Here is a 27,849-nt window from a genome sequence, read left to right on the forward strand (position 1 = left end):
CTGTGGATGTGGTGCATCTGGATTTCCAGAAGGCATTTGACAAGGTGCCGCACCAAAGACTGCTGCATAAGATAAAGGTGCACAGTGTTATGGGTAATGTATTAGCATGGATAGAGGATTGGCTAACTAACAGAAAGCAAAGAGTGGCGATAAATGGGTGTTTTTCTGGTTGGCGATCAGTGACCAGTGGTGTGCCTTAGGGATCAGTGTTGGGACTGCAATTGTTTACGATTTACATAGATGATTTGGAGTTGGGGACCAAGTGTAGTGTGTCAAAATTCGCAGATGACACTAAGATGAGTGGCAGAGCAAAGTGTGCAGAGGATGCTGAAAGTCTGCAAAGGGATATAGGTAGTCTAAGTGAGTGAGCGAGGGTCTAGCAGATGGAGTACAATGTTGGTAAATGTGAGGTCATTCATTTTGTTAGGAATAACAGCAAAATGGACCATTATTTAAATGGTAACAAATTGCAGCATGCTGCTGTGCAGAGGGACCTGGGTGTCCTTGTGCAAAAATCACAAGGAGTTGGTTTGCAGGTGCAGCAGGTAATTAAGAAAGCAAATGGAATTTTGTTCTTCATTGCTAGAGGGATGGAGTTTAAAAACAGTGAGATTATGTTACAGCTGTATAAGGTGCTGGTGAGGCCACACCTGGAGTACTGTGTACAGTTTTGGTCTCGTTACTTGAGAAAGGATATACTGGCACTGGAGGGGGTGCAGAGGAGATTCATTAGGTTGATTCCGGAGTTGAGAGGGTTGGCTTATGAGGAGAGACTGAGTACACTGGGGCTATACTCATTGGAATTCAGAAGAATGAGGGAAGATCTTATAGAAACATATAAGATTATGAAGGGAATAGATAAGATAGAAGCAGGGAAGCTGTTTTCACTGGCAGGTGAAACTAGAACTAGAGGGCATGGCCTCAAAATAAGGGGGAGCAGATTTAGGCTCGAGTTGAGGAGGAACTTCTTCACACAAAGGGTTGTGAATCTGTGGAATTCCCTGCCCAGAGAAGCAGTTTGAGACTACTTCATTGAATGTTTTTAAGGCAAGGATAGATAAAGTTTTGAACAGTAAAGGAATTAAGGGTTATGGCGAGCGGGTGGATAAGTGGAGCTGAGTCCACAAAAAGATCAGTCATAATCTTATTGAGTGGCGGAGCAGGCTCGAGGGGCCAGATGGCCTACTCCTGCTCCTAGTTCTTTTGTTCTTATAACATTAAAGGCTATGGACTAAGTGCTGGCAAGTGGGATTAGGTGGGCAGGTCAGGTCCTTTCATGTGTCGGTGCAGCCTCGGTGGGCTGAAGGGCCTCTTCTGCACTGTAGTATTCTGTGATTCGTTATGATCGACACATATCTTGTACAGTTGTAACATAACGTCCCAGCCCCTGTACTCAATGCCCTGAAGGCAAGTGTGCCAAACACCGCCTTCACCACCCTGTCTACCTGTGACGCCACTTTCAAGGAACTACCTACCTGGTCTCTCTGTTCGACAACACTCCCCAGGGCCCTAACATTAACTGTGTTAGACCTGTCCTGGTCTGTCTTACCAAAATGTAGCACCTCACATTTATCTGAATTAAACTCCATCTCCCATTCCTCAGCCCACTGGCCCAGTTGATCAAATCCCAATGTAGTCTGGATAACCTTCTTCGCTGTCCACTACACCACCAATTTTGATGTCATCCGCAAACTTACTTTGATTTGATTTATTGTTGTCATATGTATTAGGATACAGTGAAAAGTATTGTTTCTTGTGCACTATACAGAAAAAGCATATTGTTATAGAGAAGGAAAGGAGAGAGTGCAGAATGTAGTGCTACAGTCATAGCTAGGACAAAGATCAACTTAATGCAAGGTAAGTTCATTCAAAAGTCTGACAGCAGCAGGGAAGAAGCTGTTCTTGAGTCGGTTGGTACATGTCCTCAACTTTTGTATCTTTTTCCCGACGGAAGAAGGTGGAAGAGAAAATGTCCAGGGTGTGTAGGGTCTTTGATTATGCTGGCTGCTTTGCCGAGGCAGCGGGAAATATAGACGGTGTAAATGGGTGGGAGGCTGGTTTGAGTGATGGATTGGGCTTTGTTCACGACCCTTTGTAGTTTGTTGTGGTCTTGGGCAGAGAAGGAGCCATATCAAGCTGTGATACAACCAGAAAGAATGCTTTCTATGGTGCATCTGTAAAGGTTGGTGGGAGTCGTAGTGGGCATGCCAAAGTTCCTTGGTCTCCTGAGAAGGTAGAGACATTATTAACCATGCCTACTATATTCTCATCCAAATCATTTATATAAGTGACAAACAACAGCGTACCCAGCACCGATCCCTGCGGCATGTCGCTGGTCACAGGCCTCCAGGCTGAAAAACAACCCTCTACCACCCCCCTCTGTCTCTTACCGCCAAACCAATTTTGTATCCAATTGGCTAGTTTTCCCTGGATCCCATGTGATCTAACTTTACTGACCAGTCTACCATGCAGTACCTTGTTGAAGGCCTTACTAAAGTCCATGTAGACAACATCGACTGCACTGCCCTCATCTATTTTGTTGATCACCCCTTCAAAAAGCTCTATCAAATTTGTAAGACATGATTTCTCACGCACAAAGCCATGCTGACTATCCTTAATCAGTCCTTGCCCCTCTAAAGAGGGGGTGAATGGAATCAAAGGTTTTGGGGAGAAAGCAAGATTAGGCCTTTGAGTTGGATGATGATCATGATAAATGGCAGAGCAGGCTTGAAGGGCCAAATGGCCCCTTCCTGCTCCCAGCTTCTATGTTTCTATGTAAATGCATGTAGATTCTGTCTCTCAGAATCCCCTCCAACAACTTGCCCACCACTGACATCAAGCTCACAGGTCTGCAGTCCCCTGGATTTTCCCTGCTGCCTTTCCTAAATAACGGCAAAACATTTGCCTCCTTCCAGTCCTCCGGCACCTCACCCGTGGCTGTCGATGATATAAATATCTCCGCTAGGGGCCCCGCAATTTCTTCCCGTATGCTTGATCAGGTCTTGGGAATTTATCTATCTGTATGCATTTCCAGATCTCCAGCATCTCCTCTTCTGTAATGAGGATGCTTTTCACGACATCACTATTCCCGAATTCCCTCGCTTCCATGTCTTTCTCCATGGTAAATACTGATGAGAAATATTCATTTAGGATCTCACCCATCTCCTATGGCTCCACACATAGATGACCTTGTTGATCTTTAAGGGGCCCTATTCTCTCCCTGGTTAGTCTTTTGCTCTTAATATACTTGTGGAATCTTTTTGGATTCTCCTTTACCTTATCTGCCAAAACTATCTCATATCTCCTTTTTCCTCTCCTGATTTTCTTTTTAAGTGTACTCCTACGCCCTATACTCCTCAAGGAATTCACCTGACCCCAACTGCCTATATCTGACATATGCTTTCTTCCTTTTATTGGCCAGAGCCTCAATATCTCTAGTCATCCAGTGTTCCGTACTCCTGCCAACCTTGTCCTTCACACTTAACAGGAACATGTTGGCCCTGAACTCTCGTTATCTCGCTTTTGAAAGCCTCTCACTTGCCAGATGTCCTTTACCTGTGAACAGCCTCCCTCAATCAGCTTTTGAAAATTCCTGTCTAATACCATCAAAATTGGCCTTGCCCCAATTTAGAATTTTAACTTGTGGACCAGACCTATCCTTTTCCATAACTATTTTAAAACTAGTTTAATTATGGTCACTGGTCCCAAAGTGCTCCCCCACTAACATTTCAGTCAATTGACCTCCCTTATTTCCCAAGAGTAGGTAAGTGTTTTGCCCCTTCTCTCGTAGAGCCATCTACATATTGATTGAGAAATTTTTCCTGAACACACTTCACAAATTCCTCCCCATCCAAGTCCTTAACACAATTGTAATTCCAGTCTATGTTTGCAACAAGATCTGGACGATATCCAGGCTTGAGCTGACAAGTGGCAAGTAACATTCGTGCCACACAAATGCCAGGCAATGACCATCACCAATAAGAGACACTCTAACCACCACTCCTTGATATTCAATGGGTAACCATCACTGAATCCCCCACTGTCAACATCCTTGGGGTTACCATTGACCAGAAACTCAACCGGACTCACCACATAAACACAGTGGCTACAAGAGCAGGTCAGAGGCTAGGAATACTGCGGCGAGTAACTCGCCTCCTGACTCCCCAAAGCCTGTCCACCTACAAGTCACAAGTCAGGAGTGTGATGGAATACTCCCCACTTGCCTGGATGGGTGCAGCTCCAACAACACTCAAGAATCTTGACACTATCCAGGACAAAGCAGCCCCGCTTGATTGGCACCACATCCACAAACATTCAATCCCTCCATCATCAACGCTCAGTAGCAGCAGTGTGTACTATCTACAAGATGCACTGCAGCAATTCACCAAAGATCCTTAGACAGCACCTTCCAAACCCACGACCACTTCCATCTAGAAGGACAAGGGCAGCAGATAAATGGGAACACCACCACCTGCCAGTTGCCCTCCAAGCCACTCACCATCCTGGCTTGGAAATATATCGCTGTTCCTTCACAGTCACTGGGTCAAAATGCTGGAATTCCTTCCCGAGTGGCATTGTGAGTCAACCCACAGAACATGGACTGCAGCGAATCAAGAGGGCAGCTCACCAGCACCTTCTCAAGGGCAACTAGGGATGGGCAATAAATGCTGGCCAGCCAGCGATGCCCATGTCCCATGAATGAATTTTTAAAAAAATGTTTGGAAAGTTAAATTCCCCCATGATTGCAACCCTATTATTCTTGCAGCTATCTGTAATCTCCCTACATATTTGCTCTTCATTTCCCACTGACTATTGAGGAGTATATTGGAGATATGGAGTAGGTACATCCACAGTGTTGTTAGTGACAGAGAGATCCAAGATTGTTATTGGACATTAGTCAGTCCATGTGGTGTAGATTCACCCACAGTGAGGGCAGAGAGAGATTTACAGGACATCAGTCAGTCCATGTAATGTAGGTTATTGGACATCAGTCAGTCCATGTAATGTAGGTTATTGGACATCAGTCAGTCCATGTAATGTAGGTACAGCCACAATGCTGTTAGGGATGGAGTTCCAGGATTATTGCTGGACATCAGTTAGTCCATGTAGTGTAGGTACAACTACAGTGTGTTTAGAGAGAGTTCCAAGATTGTTATTGGACCTCAGTCAGTCCATGTGTTGTAGGTACTCCCACAATGTTGTCAGAGAGAAAGTTCCAGGATTATTATTGGACATCAGTCAGTCCTGTGTGGTGTAGGTACACCCATATTGATGTTAGAGAGATCAAAGTGATCACCCTCATATTTCTCAGTTCCACCCCTGTAGCCTCACTGTACGATCCCTCATGAATGTTCTCTCTAAGTACTGCATGTTTTTCCTAATCTAAAATGCAACTCCCTCTCCTCTTTTGCCTCCCCTCTATCCTTCCTATAGCATCTGTACCCCTGAACATTGTGCTGCCAATCCTGCCCCTCCCTCAGCCATGTTTCAGTAATAGCTATAATATCCCAATCCCATGTACTCACCCATGCCCTGAGTTCATCTGCCCTTACCTGTCAGGCCTCTTGCATTGAAATAAGTGCATTTTAATTCATCAATCTCCCCTCGTTCCCTACCATGCTCATGCCTGCCTTGTCTATTTAACTTGCTCTCTTTACATTCTGTATTAGTGTCAACATCCTCTTTTGTCTCTCCTCTTTAGGGTCCCACTCCCCTGCCAGACTAGTTTAAATCCTCTCGAATAGCTTAGCAAAACTTCCCACCTGTATATTGGTCCCCCTCCAGTTCAGGTGCAACCCGTCCCTCTTGTACAGGTCATCTCTGCCCCAGAAGAGTTCACAATGCTCCAAAAATCGGAATCCTTGTCCCTTCACCAACTCCTCAGCCGCACATTCATCTGCCCTTTCCTCCTATTCCTACTCCACTAGCACGAGGCACCAGGAGTATTTGGGTCATATTATTGATAGTAAAGGCTGACATAAAACACCTAAAAAGATGGAAGTTGTTTTAGAAGCACCACATCTCACTTCCACACACACTGACTCTCACTGGGATACAGGTCCCACACAAACAAAGAACAAAGAACAGTACAGCACAGGAAACAGGCCCTTCGGCCCTCCAAGCCTGTGCCGATCCTTGGTCCAACTAGACCAATCGTTTGTATCCCTCCATTCCCAGGCTGCTCATGTGACTATCCAGGTAAGTCTTAAACGATGTCAGCGTGCCTGCCTCCACCACCTTACTTGGCAGCGCATTCCAGGCCCCCACCACCCTCTGTGTAAAAAATGTCCCTCTGATGTCTGAGTTATACTTCGCCCCTCTCAGCTTGAGCCCGTGACCCCTCGTGATCGTCACCTCCGACCTGGGAAAAAGCTTCCCACTGTTCACCCTATCTATACCCTTCATAATCTTGTATACCTCTATTAGATCTCCCCTCATTCTCCGTCTTTCCAAGGAGAACAACCCCAGTCTACCCAATCTCTCCTCATAGCTAAGACCCTCCATACCAGGCAACATCCTGGTAAACCTTCTCTGCACTCTCTCCAATGCCTCCACGTCCTTCTGGTAGTGCGGCGACCAGAACTGGACGCAGTACTCCAAATGTGGCCGAACCAGCGTTCTATACAGCTGCATCATCAGACTCCAGCTTTTATACTCTATACCCCGTCCTATAAAGGCAAGCATACCATATGCCTTCTTCACCACCTTCTCCACCTGTGTTGCCACCTTCAAGGATTTGTGGACTTGCACACCTAGGTCCCTCTGTGTTTCTATACTCCTGATGACTCTGCCATTTATTGTATAACTCCTCCCTACATTATTTCTTCCAAAATGCTTCACTTCGCATTTATCCGGATTAAACTCCATCTGCCACCTCTCCGCCCAATTTTCCAGCCTATCTATATCCTGCTGTATTGCCCGACAATGCTCTTCGCTATCCGCAATTCCAGCCATCTTCAAGGACACACACTGACTCTCACTGGGATACAGGTCCCACACACACTGACTCTCACTGGGGTACGGGTCCCACACACACTGGCCCTCACTGGGGTACGGGTCCCACACACACTGACCCTCACTGGAATACAGGTCCCACACACACTGACTCTCACTGGGGTACGGGTCCCACACACACTGACTCTCACTGGGGTACAGGTCCCACACACACTGACTCTCACTGGGGTACGCGTCCCGCACACACTGACTCTCACTGGGATACAGGTCCCACACACACTGACTCTCACTGGGGTACGGGTCCGGGTCCCACACACACTGACCCTCACTGGGGTACGGGTCCCACACACACTGACCCTCACTGGGGTACGGGTCCCACACACACTGACCCTCACTGGGGTACGGGTCCCACACACACTGACCCTCACTGGGGTACGGGTCCCACACACACTGGCTCTCACTGGGGTACGCGTCCCGCACACACTGACTCTCACTGGGGTACAGGTTCCGCACACACTGACTCTCTCTGGGATACAGGTCCCACACACACTGACTCTCTCTGGGATACAGGTCCCACACACACTGACCCTCACTGGGGTATTGGTTCCACACACACTGACCCTCACTGGGGTACGAGTCCCACACACACTGACCCTCACTGGGGTACGAGTCCCACACACACTGACTCTCACTGGGGTACGAGTCCCACACACACTGACTCTCACTGGGGAACGGGTTCCACACACACACTGATTCTCACTGGGGTACGAGTCCCGCACACACTGACTCTCACTGGGGAACGGGTTCCACACACACTGACTCTCACTGAGGTATGGGTTCCACACACACTTACTCTCACTGGGGTACGGGTCAGACACACACTGACTCTCACTGGGATACAGGTCCAACACACAGTGACTCTCTCTGGGATACAGGTCCAACACACACTGACCCTCACTGGGGTACAGGTCCCACACACACTGACTCTCACTGGGATACAGGTCCCACACACACTGACCCTCACTGGGATACAGGTCCCACACACACTGACTCTCACTGGGATACAGGTCCCACACGCACCGACCCTCACTGGGGTACGGGTCCCACACACACTGGCCCTCACTGGGGTACGGGTCCCACACACACTGACCCTCACTGGAATACAGGTCCCACACACACTGACTCTCACTGGGGTACGGGTCCCACACACACTGACTCTCACTGGGGTACAGGTCCCACACACACTGACTCTCACTGGGGTACGCGTCCCGCACACACTGACTCTCACTGGGGTACAGGTTCCGCACACACTGACTCTCTCTGGGATACAGGTCCAACACACACTGACTCTCTCTGGGATACAGGTCCCACACACACTGACCCTCACTGGGATGCAGGTCCCACACACACTGACTCTCACTGGGGTACGGGTCCCGCACACACTGACTCTCACTGGGGTACAGGTTCCGCACACACTGACTCTCTCTGGGATACAGGCCCCGCACACACTGACTCTCACTGGGGTACGGGTCCCACACACACTGATTCTCACTTGGGCATGGGTCCCACACGCACTGACCCTCACTGGGGTCCGGGTCCCACACACACTGACCCTCACTGGAATACAGGTCCCACACACACTGACTCTCACTGGGATACAGGTCCCACACGCACCGACCCTCACTGGGGTACGGGTCCCACACACACTGGCCCTCACTGGGGTACGGGTCCCAAACACACTGACCCTCACTGGAATACAGGTCCCACACACACTGACTCTCACTGGGGTACGGGTCCCGCACACACTGACCCTCACTGGAATACAGGTCCCACACACACTGACTCTCACTGGGATACATGTTCCACACACACTGACCCTCACTGGGATACAGGTCCCACACACACTGACTCTCACTGGGGTATGGGTCCCACACACACTGACTCTCACTGGGGTACGGGTTCCACACACACTGACTCTCACTGGGGTACAGTTCCACACACACTGACTCTCAGTGGGGTAGGGGGTCCCACACACACTGACTCGCACTGGGGTACAGTTCCACACACTGACTCTCACTGGGGTGGGGGTCCCACACACACTGACTCTCACTGGGATAGGGGTCCCACGCACACTGCGTTACTGGGGTAGGGGTCCCACACACACTGCCTCACTGGGGTACGAGTTAGACTAGGCATACATGCAGCTGTAGCACTGTAATGTGAGAAAGTTTCTGTTGTGCTCCGTTGCGGTGTCGGTTCAATTCTGCTGCCACCTGCTTAGCCTGTGTAACCTACACTGTGCTCTGGGGCTGGAGTTTGGGTTGAAGGGTGTTAATGCCCAGTTGGAAATGAGTCTTTTGGTTGTAAACTGTCTTGTCTGCTCTCTGCTTTCAGGTGGGAAATCAGTGAAAATGAGTGGAAGAATAGACCCTGCAAAACCCGACTCTCGCAAGCGGAGGCTATCTCCATGTGACACTGTGGGACACAGGTAGTGAATGAAGGAGCAGAGTCAATGGCTGTGAGGATGAGCGTTGTGTAAAAATGGTGGAATGGATGATAAGTGTGGGTGATTTGAGGGAGTAGAGAGTCAGCACTTCAAGTTTACAGAAGAGTAAAAAGAACTGAAGTGGATAAGGCTGTGACTAGATGAACGGAATACAGGGATTTATGGAATATAAAAGTTGAGCTGTAATTTTACATTGTATAAACCTGACCACAATGAGAGTTAGTGTACAATTTTGGACTCCACACAATGGGGACTTGGGGGACAGCACAGTAACTGAGATTCTACCTGGGATTAGGAAGCATAAAAACTGAAAAATCAGGGCTGTTCTAATTAAAGCAAAAGAGTTTAAATGATGATTTAATGGAAATATTTAAAATTATGAAGAGATGGAACAGATTATTATGACGAAAATGTTTCCAATCTACAGCCCTGATCAGTACTGGCTTCACTGACCTGAACAAGAACATCAGCAGCTCATGGAGAGCTGACTGCCTTTGGATGGGGTGGGGAGAGGTCAGTTTGGCCATTGGCATTGGATGGTGCCTGTCTCAGCCATACACCAGATACGGTGCCCGTCTGTAACTGTACCCATAACTGTAGATAATTCAGGGCAGTAGGGAAGGTACTTGATTATGTGTTCATGAGGTGCAAGGTTTGTGACTGGCAAAGGCTGATGATTCACTCTCTACAGTGCAGACAAACGGCGGCGGGAACAGGAGAGCCGATACATTGAGGATCTGGCAGAGTTATTGTCCGCCAATCTCAGTCACATTGACAGTCTGAGTGAGAAACCTGACAAATGCAGAATCCTCCGCAAAACTGTCCAGCAGATTCAGTTCATCAAAAGAATGGAACGAGGTAAAACTGTGCATGTGGGGCCATTACTCTGTGTGTGCGTGTGCATGTGTCAGAGAGGCAGTGTGCGTCGTGTGTGTGTCAGAGAGGCTGTATATTGTGCATGTGTATAAGAGAGAGGGCTTGTCGTGGGAGAGAGTGAGAGGCTGTGTGTGTAAGAGAGAGAGAAGAAAAGGAAAGCTTATTAACAATGAAAGTATAATAACGCCTCTTGCTAACTCTCTCAGCTCATGTACACACACCAGAAAAAAGTAAATGATTTCTGTCAAAGGTTAAAAGTCAGTGGTTTAAGGGAAAAGGATAGATAGTGGAGTTCGTCTGGGTTATACGGTTAGTGTCTCAGCACTGGTATGTGAAACAATCGGTGACTTTTGCACAGCTTGCAGATACTTAATTCCAGCATGTAGAGCAGCTTCTATTCACTTCTGGCGGTGGACTGGTTCTGGACTGTGCTGTTCTTTGCCAAGCTGCTGATCCTTTTTCCTCCAAAGCAAAACCAAAACCAGCTTTTAAACACTTTTTCCAGGGATGTTTATTTTTCAAAGTCATAAACCCTTTTGTAAACAATCCAGCCGGTTCCAGAGGTTTCCAGCTGCTTTAAAACTGCTTGATTACCTTTTCTTGTGAAATACTTCTTTCCCAGGAACAGCAGCAACCAGAATCCTCCTTCTTGGTGTGTGAGAGAGAACAATACCATGTACACGTGTGTGACAGAGAGGCTGTGTGTGTATGTGCGTGTGTGAGAGAGAGAGGCCAAGCACCATGTGTGTGAGAAACATAGATGCTGTGGAACACCTGTGTATGTGCGCAAGAGAGGAGGATGCGTGTGTACGTGTGCGCGCGAGTGCGTGTATGCGCGCATGTTTGTGGGGCTACTGTGCAGCCTTTTCAGGAGACTCTCTGCCCCAGACACTGCAGTGAGTCTTTCCTCATTTATTAACAACATTATTTCCTCACACAGCGAAGGCAGCGCAAGCAGAAGATGAGGTTCAGAAGTCTGACATTTCATCCAGCAGTCAATCTCTCATTGAAAAGGACTCTCTAGGACCTCTTCTCCTAGAGGTATGGGCAGATTATTGACATATATAAAGGGATTCACACTACCCCTGGTAAATCACCATATATTACAGATCCCAGACTTCACTGGATTGATATTATATCAGGGCTGTGACTGCAGGATGGGATAGTTTCAGGAATGCTGGGATGGGAGTCCAGACAATGGTGACGTAGGTTTGGGAAAACAGCATTTATTGGGTTGTGGGGATAAACAGTTGTGTATTTGTGGGTCAGGTCCCAATGTTCCTACATGCTTAAGGCTTTGGAATGGGGAGAGGTGGACTGGGTGTCGGTCAGGGGCTGCTCGCTGTTGCTTGTACTGAAGGGTTTGTGGTGGAGGTGTGTGGGTGTGTGTGCATGTGCATGTGTGTTCCTGCATACTGAAGGCTTTGGGGTGGGGCCTCTGGTGTCTGGGTGGGTTGTGCATGTGGGCAGCAGTGGGGTGTGACCTCCTGCCTACTGAAGGGTTTGGAATGGGGATGGGAGTGAGTAAATAGTGTTGCGATCCCAGTTGGAGTTATAACTGGACAGGCGGCTGGCTCCCAGAATGGAACCCGAGCTCAAAAAATGATTACAATGAATGAACAAAAACAAAGGCAGTATCGTCAACAGGGGCGGCACGGTGGCACAGTGGTTAGCGCTCTGCTTTACAGCGCCAGGGACCCAGCTTCGATTCCTAGCTTGGGTCACTGTCTGTGTGGAGTCTGCACGTTCTCCCCGCGTCTGCGTGGGTTTCTTTCAGGTGTTCCGGTTTCCTCCCACAGTCCAAAGAATGTGCTGGTTAGGTGCATTGGCCATGTTAAATTCTCCCTCAATGTACCCGGACAGGCGCCGGAGTGTGGCCACTAGAGGAATTTCAAGTAATTTCATTGCACTGTTAAGGTAAACCTACTTGTGACAATAATAAATATCCTTTAAACAACAGCATCATCAGAATGAAAACATGGTAACCTTATCATACTGAAGTTTCTTTTTCTTTTGATTTCCAGTTTGTAACTCAGGAAAGAATATTTCATTTAAGTCTACAGTCCCTTTCATCACTCTCAAGCCCACTTTCCAAATTCACGTGTGGTAAATTTGCATTTTGATGTAACACCGTCAAAATGTCATTTTTGTGCATTACATTTCTCTCATCAAAATCTCTCTTTGCTGTTTCAAGAATATTGTTAAGATGCTTTCTCTATTCACTCAGAATAGTAACATATTCTTGCTTTGTTCTTTGAACTTTTTGTGATCTTTCTGTTATTCCCAGTCCCATTTCAAGTGAGTTCTTTTCAGTTGTGTTTCAGACATGTCACGTCCTCTATCTGAAGTTTCACAATTCGTTCTAATCTTTCAACTTTTTTGTTCAATGTCTGAACTATCTCAGAGTAAGAAGTTTAACAATACCAGGTTAAAGTCCAACAGGTTTATTTGGTAGCAAAAGCCACACAAGCTTTCGGAGCTCTAAGCCCCTTCTTCAGGTGAGTGGGAATTCTGTTCACAGACAGAGCTTATAAAGACACAGACTCAATTTACACGAATAATGGTTGGAATGCGAATACTTACAACTAATCAAGTCTTTAAGAAACGAAACAATGTGAGTGGAGAGCGCATCAAGACAGGCTAAAAAGATGTGTATTGTCTCCAGACAAGACAGCCAGTGAAACTCTGCAGGTCCACGCAACTGTGGGAGTTACAAATAGTGTGACATGAACCCAATATCCCGGTTGAGGCCGTCCTCGTGTGTGCGGAACTTGGCTATCAGTTTCTGCTCAGCGACTCTGCGCTGTCGTGTGTCGCGAAGGCCGCCTTGGAGAACGCTTACCCGAATATCAGAGGCCGAATGCCCGTGACCGCTGAAGTGCTCCCCAACAGGAAGAGAACAGTCTTGCCTGGTGATTGTCGAGCGGTGTTCATTCATCCGTTGTCGCAGCGTCTGCATAGTTTCCCCAATGTACCATGCCTCGGGACATCCTTTCTTGCAGCGTATCAGGTAGACAACGTTGGCCGAATTGCAAGAGTATGTACCGTGTACCTGGTGGATGGTGTTCTCACGTGAGATGATGGCATCTGTGTCGATGATCCGGCACGTCTTGCAGAGGTTGCTGTGGCAGGGTTGTGTGGTGTCATGGTCACTGTTCTCCTGAAGGCTGGGTAGTTTGCTGTGGACAATGGTCTGTTTGAGGTTGTGCGGTTGTTTGAAGGCAAGAAGTGGGGGTGTGGGGATGGCCTTGGCGAGATGTTCGTCTTCATCAATGACATGTTGAAGGCTCCGGAGGAGATGCCGTAGCTTCTCCGCTCCGGGGAAGTACTGGACAACGAAGGGTACTCTGTCCACTGTGTCCCGTGTTTGTCTTCTGAGGAGGTCGGTGCGGTTTTTCACTGTGGCGCGTTGGAACTGTTGATCAATGAGTCTAGCGCCATATCCTGTTCTTATGAGGGCATCTTTCAGCGTCTGGAGGTGTCTGTTGCGATCCTCCTCATCCGAGCAGATCCTGTGTATACGGAGGGCTTGTCCGTAGGGGATGGCTTCTTTAACGTGTTTAGGGTGGAAGCTGGAGAAGTGGAGCATCGTGAGGTTATCCGTGGGCTTGCGGTACAGTGAGGTGCTGAGGTGACCGTCCTTAATGGAGATGCGTGTGTCCAAGAATGCAACCGATTCCAGAGAGTAGTCTATGGTGAGTCTGATGGTGGGATGGAACTTGTTGATGTCATCATAGAGTTGTTTCAGTGATTGTTCACCATGAGTCCAAAGGAAGAAAAGTTTAAAGTGAAAACTAGAAGTGGGCAGCAAAGGAGTCTGGGAAGGGTTTTTATTTTAACTTTAAAAGTCAGTTACCTGGGAGCTTCCCCCTCATTGATCCACTGGAGCAAGCTGAGAGGGGTGATTGAAGGCAGCAGTGCTGGTGAGCGATTAATTGAATTGTTTATTTATTTAATTAGTCAGCTAGTGTGTGTATTTTTTTGGCCTTTACTTTAACAGCAGTTTTTCAAGTTTAAAGTGAAAACTAGAAGTGGGCAGCAAAGGAGTCTGGGAAGGGTTTTTTAAGCGCGTGAAGTATAAAAGGTAGGCTGCAGTATACAGCGGGCAGCGTCGGGAGCGGGCAGTGGAGTGTGTGGGAAGCAGAGTGTGAGCTATAAGACTTTGGCTCACAGGGCTTAGGCTGAAAGGGCGAGTAGGGGTGAGTTGAATTCATTTTTGCACTTTCTACCTGGTACTGGCAAGGTATCTAGAGGGGATGGGTGTGCAGGCAGTGCAATGTTCCTCTTGCACTATGTTTGAGGTGAGGGACGACGACAGTGTCCCTACTGATTACACCTGTGGGAAGTGCACCCATCTGCAGCTCCTCCAAAACCGTGTTAGGGAACTGGAGCTGGAGTTGGATGAACTTAGGATCATCAGGGACGCAGAGATGGCCATAGACACAAGCTTTAGGAATACAGTTACTCCGAGGATTGAAAACAGATGGGTGACGGTGAGAGGGGCTGGGAGGAAGCAGTCCGTGCAGGGATCCCCGGTGGTCGTTCCCCTTAGCAACAAGTATTCCGCTTTGGATACGGTTGAGGGGGATGACATACCAGTGGGGAGCCGCAGTGAGAGGATCTCCAGCACTGTGTCCGTCTCTGTGGCTCGGGAGGGAAAGGGGGAGAGCGGGAGGGCGATAGTTATTGGGGACTCGTTAGTTAGAGGGATAGATAGGAGGTTCTGTGGCAGCAAAAGAGACTCACGGATGGTATGTTGCCTACCGGATGCCAAGGTCCGTGATGTCTCAGACCGTGTTTTCCAGATTCTGAAGGGGGAGGGGAAACAGTCACAAGTCGTGGTGCACATTGGTACCAATGACATAGGTAAGAGAAGGGACGGGGATTTAAAGCAGGAATTTCTGGAGCTGGGCTGGAAGCTGAGAGCCAAGACGAAACATGTGGTCATCTCTGGTACGTTGCCGGTACCACGTGATAGCGAGTTGAGGAACAGGGAGAGAGTGCAGTTAAATATGTGGTTGCAGGGATGGTGTAGGAGGGAGGGTTTCAGATACGTGGATAATTGGAACACGTTCTGGGGAAGGTGGGACCTGTACAAACAGGACGGGGTGCACCTGAACCAGAGGGGCACCAATATCCTCGGAGGGAAATTTGTTACGGCTCTTCAGGGGGGTTTAAACTAATTTGTCAGGGGAGTGGGAAAGGGAGTTGTAGTCCGGAAGTCAGTGAGGGTGGTGAGGTATTGGGGAAGGTATCAGGGTCAAGGGTGGGTACTGGTAGACAGGAAGGTGGGTTGAAGTGTGTCTACTTCAATGCAAGGAGCATCCGGAACAAGGTAGATGAACTTGGGGCGTGGATTGGTACTTGGGACTACGATGTTGTGGCCATTACGGAGATGTGGGTAGAACAAGGACAGGAATGGTTGTTGGACGTTCCGGGGTATAGATGTTTCACTAAGTGTAGGGAAGCTGGTAAAAGAGGTGGAGGAGTGGCATTGTTAATCAAGGATAGTTTAACGGCTGCGGAAAGGCACTTCGTGGGGGATCTGCACACTGAGGTAATATGGGCTGAAGTTAGAAATAGGAAAGGAGCGGTCACATTGCTAGGAGTTTACTATAGGCCCCCAAATAGTAATAGAGATGTGGAGGAAGAAATTGCTAAGCAGATTATGGATATGTGTGGGGGTCACAGGGTAGTTGTCATGGGGGACTTTAACTTTCCAAATATTGATTGGAACCTTTGTAGGTCAAATAGTTTGGATGGGGCAGTTTTTGTGCAGTGTGTGCGGGAGGGTTTCCTGACACAATATGTGGATGGGCCGACTAGAGGTGAGGCCACATTGGATTTGGTACTGGGAAATGAACCGGGCCAAGTGTTAGATTTGGTTGTGGGAGAGCAATTTGGAGATAGTGACCACAATTCGGTGTCTTTTGTTATTGCAATGGAAAGGGATAGGGCCATACGGCAGGGCAAGGTTTACAATTGGGGGAGGGGTAATTATGATGCGATTAGGCAAGAATTAGGGGGCATAAGTTGGGAACAGAAACTGTCAGAGAAAGGAACTAATGAAAAGTGGAACTTTTTCAAGGAACAAATACTGGATGTCCTTGATAGGTATGTTCCTGTCAGGCAGGGAGGAAATGGCCGAGTGAGGGAACCATGGTTCACAAAAGAGGTGGAATGTCTTGCAAAAAGGAAGAGGGAAGCTTATGTAGGGATGAGGAAACAAGGTTCAGATGGCTCGATTGAGGGTTACAAATTAGCAAGGAATGAGCTGAAAAAGGGCCTTAGGAGAGCTAGGAGGGGACATGAGAAGTCCTTGGCGGGTCGGATCAAGGAAAACCCCAAGGCTTTTTACTCTTATGTGAGGAATAAAAGAATGACCAGGATGAGGTTAGGGCCGGTCAAGGACAGTAGTGGGAACTTGTGTATGGAGTCAGTAGAGATAGGCGAGGTGATGAATGAATACTTTTCTTCAGTGTTCACCAAGGAGAGGGGCCATGTTTTTGAGGAAGAGAAGGTGTTACAGGCTAATAGGCTGGAGGAAATAGATGTTCGGAGGGAGGATGTCTTGGCAGTTTTGAATAAACTGAAGGTCGATAAGTCCCCTGGGCCTGATGAAATGTATCCTAGGATTCTGTGGGAGGCAAGGGATGAGATTGCAGAGCCTTTGGCGTTGATCTTTGGGTCCTCGCTGTCCACGGGGATGGTGCCAGAGGACTGGAGAGTGGCGAATGTTGTTCCTCTGTTTAAGAAAGGGAATAGAAATGACCCTGGTAATTATAGACCGGTTAGTCTTACTTCGGTGGTTGGTAAATTGATGGAAAGGGTCCTTAGGGATGGGATTTACGACCATTTAGAAAGATGCGGATTAATCCGAGATAGTCAGCACGGATTCGTGAAGGGCAAGTCGTGCCTCACAAATTTGATAGAATTTTTTGAGGAGGTAACTAAGTGTGTTGATGAAGGTAGGGCAGTTGATGTCATATACATGGATTTTAGTAAGGCGTTTGATAAGGTCCCCCATGGTCGGCTTATGATGAAAGTGAGAAGGTGTGGGATAGAGGGAAAGTTGGCCGATTGGATAGGTAACTGGCTGTCTGACCGAAGACAGAGGGTGGTGGTCGATGGAAAATTTTCGGATTGGAGGCAGGTTGCTAGCGGTGTGCCGCAGGGATCAGTGCTTGGTCCTCTGCTCTTTGTGATTTTTATTAATGACTTAGAGGAGGGGGCTGAAGGGTGGATCAGTAAATTTGCTGATGACACCAAGATTGGTGGAGTAGTGGATGAGGTGGAGGGCTGTTGTAGGCTGCAAAGAGACATAGATAGGATGCAAAGCTGGGCTGAAAAATGGCAAATGGAGTTTAACCCTGATAAATGTGAGGTGATTCATTTTGGTAGGACAAATTTAAATGTGGATTACAGGGTCAAAGGTAGGGTTCTGAAGACTGTGGAGGAACAGAGAGATCTTGGGGTCCATATCCACAGATCTCTAAAGGTTGCCAGTCAAGTGGATAGAGCTGTGAAGAAGGCCTATAGTGTGTTCGCTTTTATTAACAGGGGGTTGGAGTTTAAGAGCCGTGGGGTTATGGTGCAACTGTACAGGACCTTGGTGAGACCACATTTGGAATATTGTGTGCAGTTCTGGTCACCTCACTATAAGAAGGATGTGGAAGCGCTGGAAAGAGTGCAGAGGAGATTTACCAGGATGCTGCCTGGTTTGGAGGGTAGGTCATATGAGGAAAGGTTGAGGGAGCTAGGGCTGTTCTTTCTGGAGCGGAGGAGGCTGAGGGGAGACTTAATAGAGGTGTATAAAATGATGAAGGGGATAGATAGAGTGAACGTTCAAAGACTATTTCCTCGGGTGGATGGCGCTATTACAAGGGGGCATAACTATAGGGTTCGTGGTGGGAGATACAGGACGGATATCAGAGGTAGGTTCTTTACGCAGAGAGTGGTTGGGGTGTGGAATGGACTGCCTGCAGTGATAGTGGAGTCAGACACTTCAGAAACATTTAAGCGGTTATTGGATAGGCACATGGAGCACACCAGGATGATAGGGAGTGGGATAGCTTGATCTTGGTTTCAGATAAAGCTCGGCACAACATCGTGGGCTGAAGGGCCTGTTCTGTGCTGTACTGTTCTATGTTCTATGTTCTATGTCATCGATGTATCTAGTGTATAGCATCGGTTGAAGGTCCCGTGCGGTGAAGAAGTCTTGTTCGAACCTGTGCATGAAGATGTTGGCATATTGAGGTGCGAATGTGGTCCCCATGGCTGTTCCGTGCGTCTGGATGAAGAACTGGTTGTTGAAGGTGAAGATATTGTGGTCCAGGATGAAGCGGATGAGATGTAAAATTGCATCTGGAAACTGGCAGTTGTTGGCGCTGAGCACTGAGGCCGTTGCAGCAATGCCATCGTCATGGGGGATGCTGGTGTAGAGTGCCGAGGCATCCATTGTGACGAGGAGCGCTCCTGGTTCAACTGCTCCATGTGTGCCGAGTTTCTGTAGGAAGTCCTTCGTGTCGCGACAAAAGCTGGGGGTTCTTTGTACAATGGGTTTCAGGATGCCCTCGACATAGCCGGAGAGGTTCTCGCACAGGGTCCCATTGCCCGATACGATGGGACGGCCGGGTGTGTTTGCCTTGTGTATCTTCGGGAGGCAGTAGAGATCTCCAACGCGGGGAGTACGTGGGATGAGAGCACGGAGGGTGTTCTGAAGGTCCGGATCAAAGGTCTTGATCAGAGTGTTGAGTTGACGGGTGTGTTCTTTGGTCGGATCTGCAGGTAACTGTCTGTAGTGTTCCTCGTTGTTGAGTTGTCGGTACACTTCTTTGCAGTAATCCGTTCTGTTCAGTATGACGATGGCCCCTCCTTTGTCTGCTGGTTTGATGACAATGTTGCGGTTGGTCTTGAGAGCGTGGATGGCGTTGCGTTGTGCTTGGGTGATGTTCGGGGCTGTCTTGTGAGTGTGGCTGATGAATTTGGTGTTGACGCACCTCCTGACGGCTTGCCCAAGCCGTCAGGAGGTGCGTCAACACCAAATTCATCAGCCGCACTCACAAGACAGCCCCGAACATCACCCAAGCACAACGTAACGCCATCCACGCTCTCAAGACCAACCGCAACATTGTCATCAAACCAGCAGACAAAGGAGGGGCCATCGTCATACTGAACAGAACGGATTACTGCAAAGAAGTGTACCGACAACTCAACAACGAGGAACACTACAGACAGTTACCTGCAGATCCGACCAAAGAACACACCCGTCAACTCAACACTCTGATCAAGACCTTTGATCCGGACCTTCAGAACACCCTCCGTGCTCTCATCCCACATACTCCCCGCGTTGGAGATCTCTACTGCCTCCCGAAGATACACAAGGCAAACACACCCGGCCGTCCCATCGTATCGGGCAATGGGACCCTGTGCGAGAACCTCTCCGGCTATGTCGAGGGCATCCTGAAACCCATTGTACAAAGAACCCCCAGCTTTTGTCGCGACACGAAGGACTTCCTACAGAAACTCGGCACACATGGAGCAGTTGAACCAGGAGCGCTCCTCGTCACAATGGATGCCTCGGCACTCTACACCAGCATCCCCCATGACGATGGCATTGCTGCAACGGCCTCAGTGCTCAGCGCCAACAACTGCCAGTTTCCAGATGCAATTTTACATCTCATCCGCTTCATCCTGGACCACAATATCTTCACCTCCAACAACCAGTTCTTCATCCAGACGCACGGAACAGCCATGGGGACCAAATTCGCACCTCAATATGCCAACATCTTCATGCACAGGTTCGAACAAGACTTCTTCACCGCACGGGACCTTCAACCGATGCTATACACTAGATACATCGATGACATTTTCTTCCTTTGGACTCATGGTGAACAATCACTGAAACAACTCTATGATGACATCAACAAGTTCCATCCCACCATCAGGCTCACCATAGACTACTCTCTGGAATCGGTTGCATTCTTGGACACACGCATCTCCATTAAGGACGGTCACCTCAGCACCTCACTGTACCGCAAGCCCACGGATAACCTCACGATGCTCCACTTCTCCAGCTTCCACCCTAAACACGTTAAAGAAGCCATCCCCTACGGACAAGCCCTCCGTATACACAGGATCTGCTCGGATGAGGAGGATCGCAACAGACACCTCCAGACGCTGAAAGATGCCCTCATATGAACAGGATATGGCGCTAGACTCATTGATCAACAGTTCCAACGCGCCACAGCGAAAAACCGCACCGACCTCCTCAGAAGACAAACACGGGACACAGTGGACAGAGTACCCTTCGTTGTCCAGTACTTCCCCGGAGCGGAGAAGCTACGGCATCTCCTCCGGAGCCTTCAACATGTCATTGATGAAGACGAACATCTCGCCAAGGCCATCCCCACACCCCCACTTCTTGCCTTCAAACAACCGCACAACCTCAAACAGACCATTGTCCACAGCAAACTACCCAGCCTTCAGGAGAACAGTGACCATGACACCACACAACCCTGCCACAGCAACCTCTGCAAGACGTGCCGGATCATCGACGCAGATGCCATCATCTCACGTGAGAACACCAGGTACACGGTACATACTCTTGCAATTCGGCCAACGTTGTCTACCTGATACGCTGCAAGAAAGGATGTCCCGAGGCATGGTACATTGGGGAAACTATGCAGACGCTGCGACAACGGATGAATGAACACCGCTCGACAATCACCAGGCAAGACTGTTCTCTTCCTGTTGGGGAGCACTTCAGCGGTCACGGGCATTCGGCCTCTGATATTCGGGTAAGCGTTCTCCAAGGCGGCCTTCGCGACACACGACAGCGCAGAGTCACTGAGCAGAAACTGATAGCCAAGTTCCGCACACACGAGGATGGCCTCAACCGGGATATTGGGTTCATGTCACACTATTTGTAACTCCCACAGTTGCGTGGACCTGCAGAGTTTCACTGGCTGTCTTGTCTGGAGACAATACACATCTTTTTAGCCTGTCTTGATGCTCTCTCCACTCCCATTGTTTTGTTTCTTAAAGACTTGATTAGTTGTAAGTATTCGCATTCCAACCATTATTCATGTAATTTGAGTCTGTGTCTTTATAAGCTCTGTTTGTGAACAGAATTCCCACTCACCTGAAGAAGGGGCTTAGAGCTCCGAAAGCTTGTGTGGCTTTTGCTACCAAATAAACCTGTTGGACTTTAACCTGGTGTTGTTAAACTTCTTACTGTGTTTACCCCAGTCCAACGCCGGCATCTCCACATCATGAACTATCTCAGTCCAGTTCTCAGTGGATTTCGAGTTGTCTTTGACAAACTGTTCAGTTGCCTTTCTTCCACATGTTACATCTTGTGTTGTATCACCGACAAACAATGTTACATCAGAGACTTTGGTCACTTACTCAGAAAGATTATTTTGCAATGTTAGCATTTCTGATTGATAATTCTCAGTTCCAATTTTGTAGATACTTCAGTTGTTTTCTTATTGTCTGTTACTGACTTGGATACATCAGGAATATTACTCGGATCAGTTATTTGCTCAACTTGATCAGTATGCAACGATGGGTTTTTTCACAGGACCAGCTTTCAAATTGCGACTCTCCATACCATACCACTCCATCTCCATTTCATCCGTTTTGTTTTGAAGTTCAATAATCTCATTGTTCTCTCAATTAATTGTTTGAACTTCATCAGTTTTGTTAATTCTGCATCAACCAATTATTCTGATTTACCAGATTCTAATGTTCAAGACATTTCACACAATAAAGAACAAAGAAAATTACAGCACAGGAACAGGCCCTCCAAGCCTGCACCGACCATGCTGCCCGACTGAACTAAAACCCCTACCCTTCTGGGGACCATATCCCCCTATTCCCATCCTATTCATGTACTTGTCAAGATGCCCCTTAAAAGTCACTACTGTATCCGCTTCCACTACCTCCCCCGGCAACGAGTTCCAGGCACCTACCACTCTGTGTAAAAAATCTGCCTCGTACATCTCTTTTAAACCTTGCCTCTCGCACCTTAAACCTGTGCCCCCTAGTAATTGACTCTTCCACCCTGGGAAAAAGCTTCTGACTATCCACTCTGTCCATGCCTCTCATAATCTTGTAGACTTCTATCAGGTCTCCCCTCAACCTCCATCGCTCCAGTGAGAACAAACCAAGTTTCTCCAACCTCTCCTCATAGCTAATGCCCTCCATACCAGGCAACATCCTGGTAAATCTTTTCTGTACCCTCTCCAAAGCCTCCACATCCTTCATAAATAATTCTAATCTTTACAGTTCACCAAGTTTTAACTGAAGATCAACCTTTGCTAAATTTGCTTTTTCAAGTTTATCCTTCAGATGCTTCAAACCCTCAGTCAAATGTTTCACTTTTCCTGACTGATACTCAATGGTTCTTATCAGTTCTCTTTTTTTCATTTGTAAACTCCTCTTTCGCACGTGGAAGTTGATTTTCGATGTTGGTCAGGTTTTCCTTCAAATGCTTGTCATTTGCAATAGGTTTCTCATTTTTAAAATGTTTATTAAGATCATCATGATCAATTGCCTTTTGCATCCCAGTGGTCACCACATTACTGTCTCGGCATGGGCGGCACGGCAGCACAGTGGTTAGCACTGCTGCTTCACAGCTCCAGGGTCCCGGGTTCGATTCCCGGCTCGGGTCACTGTCTGTGTGGAGTTTGCACATTCTCCTCGTGTCTGCGTGGATTTCCTCCGGGTGCTCCGGTTTCCTCCCACAGTCCAAAGATGTGCAGGTTAGGTTGATTGGCCAGGTTAAACAATTGCCCCTTAGAGTCCTGGGATGTGTAGGTTAGAGGGATTAGCGGGGAAAATATGTGGGGGTAGGGCCTGGGTGGGATTGTGGTTGGTGCAGACTCGATGGGCCGAATGGCCTCCTTCTGCACTGTAGGGTTTCTATGATTTCTATGTCTCTGCAAACCAGATCAGTACCTAGAATGAAATCTATTCCTCCAATGTGTAAATTAGGAATAATTCCCACTGTAACAATTCCACTTACAAAATTACTTCTTAAATTAACTTCACATAAAGAAACAGGTTCATCCCTTCCAATAATACCTCTTACCAGTACTTTTTCCTTCATACAATTCATATCCCAGGAAATTTTACCATCAGCTACCATCAATGATTGATCTGCTCCGATATCTCTCAAAATTTAAATTTGGAAGGAAAAGCATTGTATCGCCCTTTGAAACAAAACATTCAGAAGCTCCAGTTGGCTGACTTCCTTCACCTTACTCAGATTCTTTGAACTATCTTGAGAATTCTCCCCTTCTCTCATTGATACTGAAAGAGCATGTTTCACCTGTACCAGTGCTACAGTTTTAATACCCATTTACTTTTCTGGTGCTTCCTTTCCCACTACTGCAACTGTACTTCCATTTAATTTCCAACAAACTGTCCTAATATGTCCCACTTAGGTACAATGGAAAAACTTAAACCTCCGAATGTCCCTTCCATTCTCAGGACAGCTTTACTTCATCATAACCTACAGATACCTCTCCTGACAATCATGCATACACCTCGCTGCTCTACAAAGAACAAAGAAAATTACAGCACAGACCCTTCGTCCCTCCAAGCCTGCACAGACCATGCTGCCTGACTGAACTAAAACCTCCTACCCTTCTGGGGACCGTATCCCTCTATTCCCATCTTATTCATGTATTTATCAAGACGCCCCTTAAAAGTCACTATCGTATCTGCTTCCACTACCTCCCCCAGCAGTGAGTTCCAGGCACCCAACACCCTCTGTGTAAAAAAACTTGCCTCGTACATCTCCTTTAAATCTTGCCCCTCGCACCTTAAACCTATGTGTAAGGTGTACGAGACAAGTTTTTTACATAGAATGTGGTGGATCCCTGGATAAAAGCAAATTACTGCGGATGCTGGAATCTGAAACCAAAAGAGAAAATGCTGGAAAATCACTTGGGAGGGTGCCTGGAACTCGCTGCCGGGGGAGGTAGTGGAAGCAGATACGATAGTGACTTTTAAGGGGCGTCTGGACAAGTACATGAAGAGGATGGAATAGATGGACATGGTCCCTGGAAGGGTAGGGGGTTTTAGTTCAGTCGGGCAGTATGGTTGGTGCAGGTTTGGAGGGCCGAAGGGCCTGTTACTGTGCTGTAATTTTCTATGTTCTTTGTTCAATGCCCCTAATAATTCACTCTCCCACCCTGGGAGAAAGCTTCTGACTATCCACTCTGTCCTTGCCCCTCATAATCATGTAGACCTCTATCAGGTCGCCCCTCAACCTCCGTCGTTCTAGTGAGAACAAACCAAGTATCTCCAACCTCTCTTCATAGCTAATGCCCTCCATACCAGGCAACATCCTGGTAAATCTTTTCTGTACCCTCTCCAAAGCCTCCACACATCTTTCTGGTAATGTGGCGACTAGAATTGAACACTATATTCCAAGTGCAGCCTAACTAACGTTCTATAAAGCTGCAACATGACTTGCCAATTTTTAAACTCAATGCCCCGGCTGATGAAGGCAAGCATGCCGTATGCCTTCTTGACTACCTTCTCCACCTGCGTTGCCACGTTCAGTGACCTGTGTACCTATACACCCAGATCCCTTTGCCTATCAATACTCTTAAGGGTTCTGCCATTTACTGTATATTTTCTATCTGTATTACACCTTCCAAAATGCATTACCTCACATTTGTCTGGCATAAACTCCATCTGCCATATCTCTGCCCAAGTTTCCAACTGATCAAAATCCTGCTGTATCCTCTGACGGTCCTCATCGCTATCCGCAAATCTACCAACCACCGACCTTCCAATCTACTTTGTAAAAGTAATGTCCAAATTTCTTCTGGCCATTTCATCCATTTGACTATTTTCTCAAGAGCACAAAAAATATCGCGATATCCCTTTCATTGAATTTTGGGAGCGCTGGTACATATTTGAACATCTCCCCACTAGCTTCTCGTCTAGAGCCACTTTCCTCCACCATCTGTTCTAACCTTTCATTTTCTGCTCCCTGTGTGCAACATTGGATTTTTCTCTCTCTCTTTTCCCTTGCATCTTGCTCCACCTCCCTTATAAACTCCCTCTCTCTTTCCTCTCATTCCCGTTGGAAAGCTCTCTCCCTTTCTCTTTCCTGCATCTCGAACTTCTTTATTTGTATGGCTCTTTCTAATTAAAACTTTCCTTACTTCTCGAAATATTAGGCTTGGTAAGCCCTCTTGGAGATTTAAATGCATTGCTATGCATTTAGTTATCTCAGATTTCCTTATCCCTGAAAGGTAATCCTATTTCCAATTTATCTGCTAATTCAGTGCACTGACTTTTGATTATTTTCTATAAACCAGTTAGAGTCACATCTTCCATCTTTAAGAACATTTTCACAATTTCGATTGCCATTTTGGATTCGAATCCGTATAGTATACCACGTAGTAATTCCCTTCTCTTGTCCAGTGCCTCGTTAGTTCTGACATAAGTGGGTGCTTATTCGTTAAGGATTCACAGATCCCACCATAGAACATAGAACAGTACAGCACAGAACAGGCCCTTCGGCCCACGATGTTGTGCCGAGCTTTATCTGAAACCAAGATCAAGCTATCCCACTCCCTATCATCCTGGTGTGCTCCATGTGCGTATCCAATAACCGCTTAAATGTTCCTAAAGTGTCTGACTCCACTATCACTGCAGGCAGTCCATTCCACACCCCAACCACTCTCTGCGTAAAGAACCTACCTCTGAGATCCTTCCTGTATCTCCCACCACGAACCCTATAGTTATGCCCCCTTGTAATAGCTCCATCCACCCGAGGAAATAGTCTTTGAACGTTCACTCTATCTATCCGCTTCATCATTTTATAAACCTCTATTAAGTCTCCCCTCAGCCTCCTCCGCTCCAGAGAGAACAGCCCTAGCTCCCTCAACCTTTTCTCATCAGACCTACCCTCCAAACCAGGCAGCATCCTGGTAAATCTCCTCTGCATTCTTTCCAGCGCTTCCACATCCTTCTTATAGTGAGGTGACCAGAACTGCACACAATATTCCAAATGTGGTCTCACCAAGGTCCTGTACAGTTGCAGCATAACCCCACGGCTCTTAAACTCCAACCCCCTGTTAATAAAAGCTAACACACTATAGGCCTTCTTCACAGCTCTATCCACTTGAGTGGCAACCTTTAGAGATCTGTGGATATGAACCCCAAGATCTCTCTGTTCCTCCACAGTCTTCAGAACCCTACCTTTGACCCTGTAATCCACATTTAAATTAGTCCTACCAAAATGAATCACCTCACATTTATCAGGGTTAAACTCCATTTGCCATTTTTCAGCCCAGCTTTGCATCCTATCTATGTCTCTTTGCAGCCTACAACAGCCCTCCACCTCATCCACTACTCCACCAATCTTGGTGTCATCAGCAAATTTACTGATCCACCCTTCAGCCCCCTCCTCTAAGTCATTAATAAAAATCACAAAGAGCAGAGGACCAAGCACTGATCCCTGCGGCACTCCGCCAGCAACCTGCCTCCAATCCGAAAATTTTCCATCCACCACCACCCTCTGTCTTCGATCAGACAGCCAGTTACCTATCCAATCGGCCAACTTTCCCTCTATCCCACACCTCCTCACTTTCATCATAAGCCGACCATGGGGGACCTTATCAAACGCCTTACTAAAATCCATGTATATGACATCAACTGCCCTACCTTCATCAACACACCTAGTTACCTACTCAAAAAATTCTATCAAATTTGTGAGGCACGACTTGCCCTTCACAAATCCGTGCTGACTATCCCGGATTAATCCGCATCTTTCTAAATGGTGGTAAATCCCATCTCTAAGGACCTTTTCCATCAATTTACCAACCACCGAAGTAAGACTAACCGGTCTATAATTACCAGGGTCATTTCTATTCCCTTTCTTAAACAGAGGAACAACATTCGCCATTCTCCAGTCTTCTGGCACCATCCCCGTGGACAGCGAGGACCCAAAGATCAACGCCAAAGGCTCTGCAATCTCATCCCTTGCCTCCCAAAGAATCCTAGGATACATTTCATCAGGCCCAGGGGACTTATCGACCTTCAGTTTATTCAAAACTGCCAGGACATCCTCCCTCCGAACATCTATTTCCTCCAGCCTATTAGCCTGTAACACCTTCTCTTCCTTAAAAACATGGCCCCTCTCTTTGGTGAACACTGAAGAAAAGTATTCATTCATCGCCTCGCCTATCTCTACTGACTCCATACACAAGTTCCCACTACTGTCCTTGACCGGCCCTAACCTCACCCTGGTCATTCTTTTATTCCTCACATAAGAGTAAAAAGCCTTGTGGTTTTCCTTGATCTGACCCGCCAAGGACTTCTCGTGTCCCCTCCTAGCTCTCCTAAGCCCCTTTTTCAGCTCATTCCTTGCTAACTTGTAACCCTCAATTGAGCCATCTGAACCTTGTTTCCTCATCCCTACATAAGCTTCCCTCTTCCTTTTCACAAGACATTCCACCTCTTTCGTGAACCATGGTTCCCTC

The 27,849-nt window shown here is 47.5% G+C and overlaps 1 protein-coding gene across 9 annotated transcripts in view; it reads left to right on the forward strand.

Moving 5' to 3' along the window:
• The window catches only part of ncoa1 (nuclear receptor coactivator 1), a 109,312-nt gene that overhangs the window by 19,799 nt on the left and 61,664 nt on the right, over positions 1-27,849 (forward strand). For 5 of the 9 annotated variants that reach the window (XM_078229325.1, XM_078229324.1, XM_078229327.1 and 2 more), the window contains 3 exons: positions 9,349-9,442; positions 10,152-10,318; positions 11,277-11,377. In XM_078229325.1, coding sequence (XP_078085451.1) covers positions 9,366-9,442; positions 10,152-10,318; positions 11,277-11,377 — 345 coding nt within the window. In that variant the 5' untranslated portion in view covers positions 9,349-9,365. The remainder of the gene's footprint in view (positions 1-9,348; positions 9,443-10,151; positions 10,319-11,276; positions 11,378-27,849) is intronic. The other 4 variants (XM_078229330.1, XM_078229331.1, XM_078229332.1 and 1 more) reach the window with 2 other exon arrangements.

The sequence above is a fragment of the Mustelus asterias genome, chromosome 15 (genome assembly GCF_964213995.1).
Source record: "Mustelus asterias chromosome 15, sMusAst1.hap1.1, whole genome shotgun sequence".
NCBI classification, from domain to species: domain Eukaryota; kingdom Metazoa; phylum Chordata; class Chondrichthyes; order Carcharhiniformes; family Triakidae; genus Mustelus; species Mustelus asterias.